The following is a 12500-nucleotide window of genomic DNA, read 5'->3' as shown; positions in this document are numbered from 1 at the left end:
ACTGAAACTGAAGGCTACATCCATGAGTAGATGTTCAGAGCTGTTTATCGTTTAAATAATCGATCTAACCGGACACACCTAAAGATCAGATGGTCTGATACAAAATGCGCTGTGTTCTATGTCGTTTAAAACTCCTACATATAAACACCAGGAAATAAAAGCTGAAATTCTAAACTCTCTTCTCATTACAATCTCAAACCCAAACGTCTTCACCCCACAAGAGAAAAACTACTCAAATGACTTGTTAGGATGAACGTTGGCTCCTTCTCCTCGCACAGTGATGGATTGATTGTGTCACAACCATGTTTAAAATCTGTCACAAAGATCCAGAACTCGTGCTGTTGTGACAGTTTGTTTTTCTGCTCCAGGAGGGGCCGGTTTTCAGAAAAAGCTCAGGACAACCTTTAAGAGAACCAGGCGTGTTTTTGCACAAGTGAGTGAACAAACAAAGGCAACTTGTGCAATAACAGATCACAGCACGGTATAGCTTACATCCAGCTCCGCTAGACAATACGGCCTTTTCTCCACAGATGGACTAATATTTCATTTTGTTTGCGTTCTCGTCCCTGACGCACCCCAGCCTGCTCTGATTTTACTCAAATATCAGGTTCTTGGATACACTTAGCTCACTTAAAACGTTTTAAGCAACCTCAGTAAAGGAAGCACCACCCTGTGGTTTTAAACATGCCTTCTTCTTCTGAAGGATATTTTACTGTTGATCCTGGAATAAAAGGAATTCTACAGACTTTATGGAAATGTCAGAAACCCAAAGCTTTCATGTTTTAAACTCCTGTCTGTAAACTGGAGTTTCCCCTTCTTCCCATCTACATAAAACCCGTGCAGGACGACTCGCTGGTGTTTCTGTCGCTCATGTCTGCCTGCGCGAGTGTAAACACACAGGTGTTCATCGAGCATGTCGTTTGTTTTGATCCTCGTGTGAGCCTCGCCATGTTCCAACATGTTCAAGTTCAAGCGCCGCCTCCGGCGCGACCAGTTTTCGGTTATATTCCGTTACACTCGACCTGTTTACTGCGTCATGCACCAGGTGGAGGACATTACAGAATGTTTTTAGCTTCAGGTGTGTTTTGACTCGGGTTCATGTACAGGAAAGGGACAGGTCTGAGAGTGTTTACGGTTCGAAGAACTGCCTGGAACAAATTCATGAAAATCTGGAACATTCCTGTTGTTTCATAACTGGAGGAGGAGCTTAGCGGTGTGCAGGCTGTTTATCAAATAAAGGGGTGGGTCCTAAACAGGAAGTAGGGGACCAATCACAATCCAGAATCGTCCAGTGTCTGTGTTTGAGTTTCTATTCCTGTGGTGCTGATTCCAGCTGAAATTTTCCTCACTTGAAGAGGCTGCTGCTGCTGTTGTTGTTGTTGTTGGTTTACAGTATGTCTCGTTCTACCTCACGGACCTGCACGGTTTCTGCTGCTGGTTCTTACATCATCGTTGGCTCACAAATGATGAGTCAGGAATTATGATGGAGACCGGTTCATTTCTGGTATATTTCACTGCATACGTTTAACGCTCGGGTTGAAAAGAGAACATGCAGAGAACTCTATTTGAATCTGCGTGTGTGTGTGTGTGCAGGTGTATGCGGTGGGCGGTTACGACGGTCAGTCACGTCTCAGTAGTGTCGAGTGTTACGACTCTTTCTCCAACCGCTGGACGGAGGTGGCCCCCATGAAGGAGGCGGTGAGCTCCCCGGCGGTGGCCGGCTGCGTCAACAAGCTCTACGTCATTGGAGGAGGCCCTGATGACAACACCTGCTCTGATAAGGTGAGGCTGAGCGGCCGAACCCTCCCGCCGAACACATCCTGTCAATCACAACGCCTATATTTATCCTGCAGAATAAACACGCGACGCATGGGCAGGGCTCAGCGACGGCACATTGTGTTTAGGAATTATTATTAAGTCAACAGCATGAGTCATCGTTCCACCACATGCGCCCGTCAGTAACGAGTTCTCCATCAAACTGAAATAACAGATTTTAATCCAGCGTTTGTCCAAGACTTATACAGAACAAAAAACCCTTTCACTGTCAAGTAGTGCGGAGCGATATATCGATATAATATCGATATCGTGGTAAATGATTACACGATACACTTTTCCGAGATATCATTGCTACAGTGATGTATTATTATTTTTTTTTACCTTTTTAATCTGAATGGATGCTGTAGATTTGAGATTTGGTAGCTAAATTATATATTGTGATACGCATCGTGTCTCGTCGATATTTTGTCTCATATCGCCCAGCCCGATGTTTACAGTAGGTGTCAATTATCCCTTTCAGCGCATTCCCGAGTGCACCCATGTGCATTTGTTATTATTACTGAAATGTCATTTCCTGGTTCCTGTTCATGATGTTTTGCACCCTTAGGAGGTTCTTTGATTTGTTTCAAACACAACGTCTCCATTCGAATCTTTTTGAGAGCTCTTAACTATTTTTTCCGTGTGTGTGCTTGAGCGTTTGAGTAATTGATATCTGATCTTGAATGAGTCATTCTTTTGAACTGATTCTTTTTAATGAATCGGTTAAATGAGTTGATGAGATTGAGCTTTGTGTGGCGTGTGTGCGATGTTAGTGCTGCAGGTTGAAGAATTATAATATGATTTTAAACATTTAACAGTTTAATCCCCCTCCTTTAAAAAAAAAAAAAAGGCTCCGTTCTTCTGTCCTAACTAACTAATACAGTCGACCGACTCACTGGACCGAATGTGGTTCTTGTCGGCCATGTTCGACTAGAGGAACTGAAACCTGAAGACCTGCCAGTGAATGATTCACGCTTATTAACGATAAGGGTGTGATTGATGATTAATAGAAGAGAACTGGCATAGCTACATCGGGGTAAAAAACGTTTCGAGGTGTCAGCGAGTTGTTCCGAATGTGTGTCAGCGCTGTAAACGTGTTGAGAGATGAAATAGCTAAATGTTTACCTGCTGGAGTGTTTGTTAGAAAAGCAGTCTCCCTGCTTAAAGCCACAGGAGAGATTTGGTTCCTGTGGTTGTTCCTGAGTCGGTTCCTGTGTCAGTTCCTCCCCCCTATCCTTGTTCTGCCATTACAGCCCTCTCAGAGCAGTACATCAGTATTGCCTCAGTCCTGCCCCCTCATGGTGTTAGAGTGTAAAAGCAGTGTGACCTGGATCTGTCACAGCTCAGACGTTCTCCAGGTGTCTGTATGGAGCAGAGAACTCTCTGTCTCACATCGCTGTGAGGACGCTGACCACACAGCCAGACTGATACACACACACACACACACACACACACACACACACACACACACACACACACAGACACCCTCACACACACATACATTCACTTTTTAATTAATGTATATATTTTTTATGTTTGCTATTTCCCTCTGTTTAATAAGGTGTCTGTCTGTCTTTCTGTACCTCTGTATTCATTTATCTGTCTACAGGTGTCACTCTCAATCTATCTGTATACATGTATATATGTCTGGATTTCTGCCTTTTTGTCTGCCTGTCTGTCTGTGTGCCTGTCTATCTGACTGCTTTTATGTTTATTTACCTGTCCATCTGCCTGTCTGTCTCTCTATCTACCTGTCTGACTGTCTTTCTGTCTATTTGTTTATCTGCTTATTTGTCTGTCAGTGTATCTAACAGTCTACCTTTTTATCTACCTGTATATCTCTCTGGTTATCTGTCTGCATGAATATTTATCTATTTATGTATTTGTCTGTCTGTCTTTCTGTCTCTCTAATCTACCTGTATAACTGTCTGTCTGTCTGATTGTCTCTCTATTCTACTTGTCCATTTGCCTGTCTGTCTCTCTAATCTACCTGTATAATTGTCTGTTTCACTAATCTATCTGTATAAATGTCTGTCTGGTTCTGAGTAATATTATATAGAACCTGAGAACACATGCTGTGCCATGCAGAATACAGGTTCTCAGTAGAACCCTTCTAGAAAAGCTGAACCGTATAAGGAACCTTTGAGGAACCCGTTTCTCATTGTGTCTCCGTGTTGTCTAGATGTAGACGTCTGTAGTGGATCAGTTCACAGGTCATTAATAAAACTAATCAAGCGTTAAGTGTTTGGAATTCCGAACAGCTCGTGTTCAAGGTGTGATGTCACACTGTTTCTGAGTGCTGATTGGTTAAAAGGAGGAAGTTCAGTGTAATTATATGTGTGTGTCTTTATCAGTGTATATTGTATTAATAAAGTTTTGTGACATTCCTGCTGTTAAACAGATGATGTCGGGAAGATGTCGCTTGTCGTTGTGTTAAATTGAGATTTTAAGGCTGTAGTGTGATGCGTGACGTCTCTCAGGTCCAGTGTTATGACCCAGAGTCAGACTCCTGGTTGCTAAGGGCCAACATCCCCATCGCTAAGCGCTGCATCACCGCCGTGTCCCTCAACAACCTCATCTACGTGTCGGGCGGTTTGACGAAATCCATCTACTGCTACGACCCCACCGAGGACTACTGGATGCACGTGGTGCACACCTTCAGCAAACAGGTACCTGCTTCAGCCTTGTTTAACAGCTAGACTTACTCCTGGTAGATCGTTTTCCTCCCAAAATGACACTTGTTTCCAGCTCATATTCACCTTTTAGGTTATAGATATATTACCGCTTTTCTCTGTATAATTTATGGTAATATATTAATGTGTGTATTTATTAAATTAAAACCTACGTGGTGTAATGAACACACACGCAGGCCATGAAATGCTCTGAAATTATTAACAAAAATCTGACTGACTAACAGGCTTCATGGATCAAAATAACGTGTCTCATCTGTTTTGTGTGTAAACTAGTGGGCGGAGCTTATGCAAATAAATTCATTTATCACCTGAAAGCCTGAAAATCACTTCAGGGAAATGTAACTGATGATAATAAATAAATGAGACTACTGAACATGTAATTCATTTGTTTATGAATTAGAATAAATGAATAAATAAAATAAATGTTAATTCATTAATCATTAATTTTTACCAATTTAAATAAATGAATACATGCTTGTCGTAGAGCTGAGCGGAGATGGAAGCATGATCAGTTAACTGTGCCCTTCCAGATTTTTAAAGATTGTTTGCTTAAGTTTCAGAGTGCAGCAAAGTCAGCTAGGTCTAGGTATTTCTCTGACTTAATTGCTACACACTGTCATAGACCAAAGATCTTATTCACCACGATAAATTCAAATTATTAATCCGAGTTGCCAATTCCATGGGGAACCCTCGGCTGAACTTTATGAGAAGTTTTTTAAAAAATTTTTGCTGATAAAGTAATTACTATTCGTTCTTCCTTCACTTTGCACTTATCAGACCTGTCCCCAAATTCACTGGCTTTACCGGTTTCATTTGATCAATTTGAACACGTTTCTCTAAAGGAACTGTGTGATCTGGTTAACCAGATGAAAATATTATCCACGCCACTTGATGTTGTTCCCGCTGTGCTTATGAAAGCAACCTTTTCTGAAATTGGCCCCAGTATCCAAGTGTTGATCAATTCTTCTTTGGATGCAGGGGTGGTCCCAAATTGTTTTAAGCATGCTATTGTTCAACCTTTGCTTAAGAAACAGGGTTTGGATGAAGGTAGCCTTAATAATTATCGGCCTGTCTCTAAGCTACCGTTTCTGTCAAAGCTGCTAGAGAAAGTAGTACAATCTCAATTGCTCCTGTTTTTAAACTCAGCTATGTTATTTGAACCTTTACAATCTGGGTTCACTGCTTTTCATAGCACTGAGTCTGCTTTGTTAAAAGTGTCCAATGACATTTTACTAAAAGTGGATGCTGGTAAAAATACTGTGTTGATGCTACTAGATCTTACAGCCGCCTTTGACACTGTAGACCATTACATACTTCTCTGGCACTTAGAGCATCTGTTTGGTATCAAGGGCACCGCCCTAAAATGGCTCAGCTCATATCTTAAGGACAGGTCTTTCTCGGTAGCGTTGGGTAATCTCTGCTCTTCTTCTAGTCCTATTATTAGTGATGTTCCTCAAGGCTCCATTTTGGGCCCACTTCTTTTTAATTTATATATGCGGCCGTTGGGGAATATTATTAGGGCTCACAATGTCTCTTTTCATTTATATGCTGATGATACCCAGTTGTACATTCCTTTGAAAGCTGGTGACTCCATTTAGCCATTGTTGGACTGTCTGGATGACATTAAAAAATGGTTGACAAATAATTTCCTCCGACTTAATGAAGACAAAACTGAAATAATTGTTTTTGGCCCCCTGAGATTGAGAGATGGTGTCAATAACGAGCTCCATAAACACTTTCCCTCAATTTCTTCCCAGGTTCGGAACCTTGGCTTCATTCTGGACTCAGAATTATGTTTAACCAAGCAGATAAATTTGGTCATTAAGACTAGTTTTTATCAACTATGGATTATTTCAAAACTCAAAACATTTTTGTCTTTCCAGGATTTGGAGAAGGTTATTCTTGCTTTTATTACTTCTCGCTTAGATTACTGTAATCCATTATACTTGGGTCTTCCTCAGTCATCTCTGGCTCGTCTTCAGATGGTTCAGAATGCAGCTGCAAGGCTGTTGACCAGGGCAAAGAAGTTTGATCGTGTCACCCCAATTTTAACATCGCTTCACTGGCCCCCAGTCCGTTTTAGGATTCAGCTCAAGATTCTGATGTTTGTTTTTAAAACTCTTAATAATCAATCTCCTTCGTATCTTGTGGATCTCCTTAATCCACATTCATCAAACAGATGTCTAAAATCTTCTGATACGTTTCTATTGCATGTCCCTCGTTCCCGGTTAAAATAAAGGGGGATAGAGCTTTTGCTGTTGCTGCCCTCCGGACATCCGCCTTGCACCTTCTGTTACTACTTTTAAAAATAGGCTTAAAACATATCTCTTCTACCAGGCTTTTTGATCAATTTTTAATTGTTTAAACAAATTTTTTATTGATTTTTTCTATTGTCTATTGTCTGCTTTTATTTGGTCTAATTCTGTTTCTGTTTTACTTTCTGTACTCTGTTCAGCACTTCGGTCTGTGTTGCTGTGTGAAACGTGCTATACAAATAGATTTTACTTGCTTACCTACTTACTTACTGATTCATTTGAATCAGTTAATGTTTTCGTAACTGAAGAGTTGAAGAGCAGGTCATATGTTTATGAAAGTTGCAAATTTTCTGACATTTCAATAATAAAAAAAACGATGCTGATAATATATTTGATAATAACACTTAAACACCTCATTTACATATTTTACATGATTCTGCCCCCTAATTTGCATAAAACGGTCAGTTTATTGTAAGCACAACCAGACTGAGGAATTTGCTGTGTGATTTTAGAGAATATAATCACTTCTGTGTGTGTGTGTGTGTGTGTGTGTGTATGTGTGTGTGCGTGTGTGTGTGTGTGCGTGTGTGTGTGTCTATGTGTGTGTGTGTGTGTGTGTGTGTGTGTCTGTGTGTCTCTGTGTGTGTGTGTGTGTGTGTGTGTGTGTGTGTGTGTGTGTGTGTGTAGGAGAGCTGCGGGATGTCGGTGTGTAATGGGAAGATCTTCATCCTGGGCGGTCGCAGTGAGAGCGGCGAGGCGTCGGACACTATCCTGTGCTACGACCCGGCTACAGGGATCATCACAGGTGTAGCGGCGATGCCACGCCCCATCTCCTACCACGGCTGTGTGACCATCCACCGCTACAACGAGAAGTTCTACCACACATGACCCTCAACATACATGCTTAGTTCTTTCCTCCTCACACACACACACACACACACAGGCCTCTGCAGAGTGGATATCACCTGAGCTGTGTGTGTGTATATTTACACTGTAATCTTGTAATAAAAGGGTGAAAGTCGCTCACAGGAAACTAATAACAGTTGTAATGGTTATAATTCTGTAAATGCACTTACAGTAAAATCCTCATGTTAAGAATCATTTTAGAAATTTATATTTAAATTTAATAATGATTTAATTCTATTTCATTCCCTGTTGGCGAAACAAAATTAGACATGAAGCAATATTGTTTAAATATCATTAAATATTTTAATTTTAAGGTGTTTAAGGCAACAGCTAAACAAATAAATAAATACATTTTATTTTATTATATTATTTACCTATTTTCCTGATACTGTTATTAGTTTTCTCCTGGCGTTGTTACCATTCTTTCAGTACATTAACGCTGGCAGGTCCCTCCATCCACCCTGTGACCTTTGACCCCTTGCTTTTTTTTTTTTTTGCTTTCATCTTTTTGAATACGTTACTCTCCTAGTTTTTATTGTCACTGTTGTTATTTTATTCAGGTGTTTGTGTTAATGTTGTGCATGTGTGTGTGTGTGCGTGTGTGTGTGTGTGTGTGTGTGTGTGTGTGTGTGTGTGTGTGTGTGTGTGTGTTCAGGAAATAATTTAAGAATTTTAAAGTTAAGGTGAGTTTATTTGTATGCAGACGTGGACTCATCTTTGTGTTTATTCCTGATTCATATCTAACCAGTACGAGTGTTCTTCTTCTTCTTCTTCTTCTTCTTCTTTTTCTTTCCCTTTTTTTTATTATTCATGTTTTGTGAAAATCTTTTTTTTATGTTTAATATAATCTTGCTGTGCTGTCTGTATTTTCAAGGCTTCTTTTCTTTTTTCTTTTTCTTTTCTTTTCTCTAAGCCCTAAAACAACATTTACAGTCGTCTGTATTTTTTGTTGTAAATATAAATTAAATCCTTTATTTTTACCATATCAATATTTTTTTTATAATCACACCAACAATTTATTACTGTAATTAAAAGGAAAAAAAATTATTGAAAGATGTAGCAACCACAAACTGAACGACAGTGTGCGTGTGTGCGTGTGTGTGTGTGTGTGTGTGTGTGTGTGTGTGTGTGTGTATTTTCGTGTGTGTTTGTGTGTAACTGAGTTTTATGTTTTTTTTCATCCAGGGAAGTTTTCACTGCTCGCCGTATCTGTGATGTGGATTATATGAGTTCGTATAGTTGAGAGCAAAAGTTTGCACACCCTTAGGTCGAAATAATCAGGAATGAGGATTAATAATGAGGAATTTGAATTAAATGATTTTTTAGTGTTCCTTAGTCATCATAAAATGGTGAAATAGTGTGATAGTGTGAAATAGTTAATATATTAATAGTAAAAAAAAATCTAAATTATATCAATTAGAAAATGTATATACTCTCACCTTCTTTTTATTTTGGTGATTATATATAATTCTCAAATAACTGTAATATGACTCTTTTCCTTCATAGCGTCCTCTGACAAGACCGAAATCCAGAGAAAAACTTGTTTTATGCATTTTTTTCTTTGCATTGTTGTGTTGTTGGAGACCGGATAACCCGGCATTTGATTCTTCATCTCTCGGGATTATTTGCAGATTATTTCTGTTTTCACAGAACAGGCAAAAAAAAAAAAAAAAAAAATTTTTGAAAAAATTAGTATTTTTTTAAAACCAATAAGGATACAAACTTTTGCACTGGACGGTGTATTAACTCTCATCCACTAATGTACACAACATTTAATAAAGCGTTTTAATCAGTCAACTGGTTTAATCCTGAAATGTAAACGCTCCAGGAGACGTTAGTGCTGACTTTACTGCTTTTATTATTAGAGATGATTATGGGTTTCGTTTTAGTTTTTATTTTGAGGAATTTTGGGAGAAAACTGTCAGTGATTTATGAGTGTTAATGTAACTGTCACACTGTGGGGTCATTTAAAAAGTGCCATAATTAATAATGTGTTTATTTTGTATGTTCACGGGCGGTGAATAACAACACGTAAAAAAAAAATAATAATAAGAGGAATCCTCCACTCGAGTCACGAAATTTCGCCTTGCTGTTTTCAGCCTGATGTGGTGAATATGAGGGACAGAGAGTGTTAGTGAGTGTTGGAGAGTCTTTGCGAGTGTTTGAGAGTATTTGTGAGTGTTTGCGAGTGTTTGTGAGTGTTTGAGAGTCTTTGCGAGTGATAAGAGTATTTGTGAGTGTTTGCGAGTGTTTGAGATTCTTTGCGAGTGTTTGCGAGTGTTTGCGAGTGTTTGAGAGTCTTTGCGAATGATAAGAGTATTTGTGTGTTTGCGAGTCTTTGCGAGTGATGAGAGTATTTGTGAGTCTTTGCGAGTGTTTGAGAGTATTTGCGAGTGTTTGAAAGTGTTTTAGAGTTTTTGCGAGTGTTTGAGAGTCTTTGCGAGTGTTTGAGAGTCTTTGCGAGTGTTTGAGAGTGTTTGCGAGTGTTTGTGAGTGTTTGAGAGTCTTTGCGAGTGATAAGAGTATTTGTGAGTCTTTGCGAGTGTATGAGAGTATTTGCGAGTTTTTGTGAGTGTTTTAGAGTTTTTGCGAGTGTTTGAGAGTCTTTGTGAGTGATGAGAGTATTTGTGAGTGTGAGTGTTTGCGAGAGTTTGTGAGTGTTTGCGAGTGTTTGAGAGTTTTTGCGAGTGTTTGAGAGTCTTTGCGAGTGTTTGAGAGCTTTTGCGAGTGTTTGAGAGTCTTTGCGTGTGTTTAAGAGTTTTTGCGAGTGTTTATTTATATCCTGTCTGTATAAATGCATCACTCATCTGTTTTCTTTATTTCCAGAGTGATTGACGTGTGTACAGTGAAAATGTTCTGAACCTGCCTTAATAAAGTTCTTTTCCATGTGGGTTTGTAAAGCGTCGTCCCCAAACACGCTTCATTTCCTGTTCAATGTTTTGCGTTAGTGTGCACACTATTGTAAAATACAATAATAATAATAATTATAACAACAAGAACAACACTAGTACTAGTAGTAATAATAACAGTCAATAGTCAAATAAAGGGGAAAAAACAGTATTAAACGGTATTACATAAATATTAGCTATAAAAAAACACTCATTTGCAGATATTTAGAAGCAGTAAACATAAACAATGAAGGAAAAATGATTAATAGAAATGTAAAAGTCTGTTTATTTATTTAAATACAGGAAGATAAATAAATATTTAGACACTTTAATTTTTGTTATTTAATGAACTTCTGGTGTGTTTATTCACCATGTTTATGCACATCACAACTTTTGATTTTGTACTTACTAAAAATGAGCAATGTATTGATAAATATAAACGAATATATGTTTAAAGCATGGTGGTGGGAGCATCATGATATGGAGCTGCTTCTTAGGGGCAGTGAGTGATGTACCGGGACCCATTAGAGGAGTATTTAGGTTTGAACAAGACAGATAGCCTTAGGGTTAGGGTTAAAGTTAGGGTTAAGGTCAGGTTTAGGGTTAGGTAAGGGTAAGGTTAGGTTGGGGTTATGGTTAGGATTAAGGTCAGGGTTAGGTTTGGGGCTAGGGTTAAGGTTAGGGTTAGGTTAGGTTATGGTTAGGGTTAGGTTGGGTTGGGGTTAGGGTTAGGATTAAGGTCAGGGTTAGGTTATGGTAAGGTTAGGTTAGGGTTGGGTTGGGGTTATGGTTGGGTTTATGGTTAATGGTGTTTACTTCCTTTACTTACAAACTAATCCTGAGTAAATCCAGGACACACTGAAAGTTGCGGGGAGTGTCTCTCTGTCTGTATCTCTGTCTCTCTGTCTGTATCTCTGTCTGTAATCCTCACCGTGTTTTTCTCTTTAACCTCTTACACCTTTATAATCTGTAAATAATCTTCAATAATCCTCTGTGTGTGTGTGTGTGTGTGTGTGTGTGTGTGTGTGTGTGTGTGTGTGTGTGTGCGCGTGTGTGTGTGTGTGTTTGCACGTGTGTGTGTGTGTGTGTGTGTGTGTGTGCGCGTGTGTGTGTGTGTGTGTTTGCACGTGTGTGTGTGTGTGTGTGTGTGTGTGTGTGTGTGTGTGTGTGTGTATGTTAATAAATATTAACTGCATTAATGGGTCCTGTTTAAGATGGAAGGTTGTTGCTGTCTTTAGGAAGAACCAATAAAGGTTCTATATAGAACGCTACAGCAGGTGCTTCCAAATCAGACAGGGTTCTAAGATACAAATCTTAAGATCTTAAAAGCCCTTAAAGAACCCGTTTATATCTCTCAAAGTGTTCAAATCCGCAGCAGAGGATTTGAGGTGTTTTTCCTATTCTGACCAGCGGGTGTCAGTATTAAACAATATATTTTGGGGAATTTGATGCTCAGATGCGTTGCAGGTGTTTTTGCTGCAGGTCTTGATGGACAGATCCGGTGTTTTCTTTCAAATAAAGCAGAAACAAAGGAAGATTATGAGAGAGATTATTTATTATCATTTCTATTACAGCAGCACAGGTCTGTCAACCTGAGCGATGTTCTTCAGTCGGTGAAGAACAGAACGAGAGAAAAGGAAAAAGGCTTGGAAACTGATTTGCAAGAAAAATAATGACGTCATGCTCTTCAGTTTAGTGGACTTTTATTTCCCCCCTCAGATGCGTGCCACCGTTGGTGTTTTTTTTTTCTATGAAAGACAAATATTTTGTCACCAATGATTTTCAATCCAGAATAAAATATGTAATAAAGAAAATCACATAAATTATTTATTTAAAATAAATAATAAATATAAATTCAATGCCGTTTCCCAATTGTGTGTTCATGGAGATGAACAGAAAAATTTCATTAAAAGATATCAAAATGTAAGTCTGATTGTGTGTGT

At 39.0% G+C, this 12500-nt stretch overlaps 1 protein-coding gene across 4 annotated transcripts in view; it reads left to right on the top strand.

Moving 5' to 3' along the window:
• The window catches only part of klhl24b (kelch-like family member 24b), a 23026-nt gene extending 12457 nt beyond the window's left edge, over positions 1–10569 (top strand). For all 4 annotated transcript variants that reach the window (XM_017453022.3, XM_017453020.3, XM_017453024.3 and 1 more), the window contains exons 5-7: positions 1594–1782; positions 4296–4484; positions 7451–10569. In XM_017453022.3, the coding sequence (XP_017308511.1) occupies positions 1594–1782; positions 4296–4484; positions 7451–7651 (579 nt within the window). In that variant the 3' untranslated portion in view covers positions 7652–10569. The remainder of the gene's footprint in view (positions 1–1593; positions 1783–4295; positions 4485–7450) is intronic.
• Positions 10570–12500: the final 1931 nt, after the last annotated feature.

This window comes from Ictalurus punctatus, chromosome 23 (assembly GCF_001660625.3).
Source record: "Ictalurus punctatus breed USDA103 chromosome 23, Coco_2.0, whole genome shotgun sequence".
Classification (NCBI taxonomy): Eukaryota; Metazoa; Chordata; class Actinopteri; order Siluriformes; family Ictaluridae; genus Ictalurus; species Ictalurus punctatus.
The sequence above is the reverse complement of the archived record's forward strand: the minus strand, read 5'-3'. Positions and strand labels throughout refer to the sequence as shown.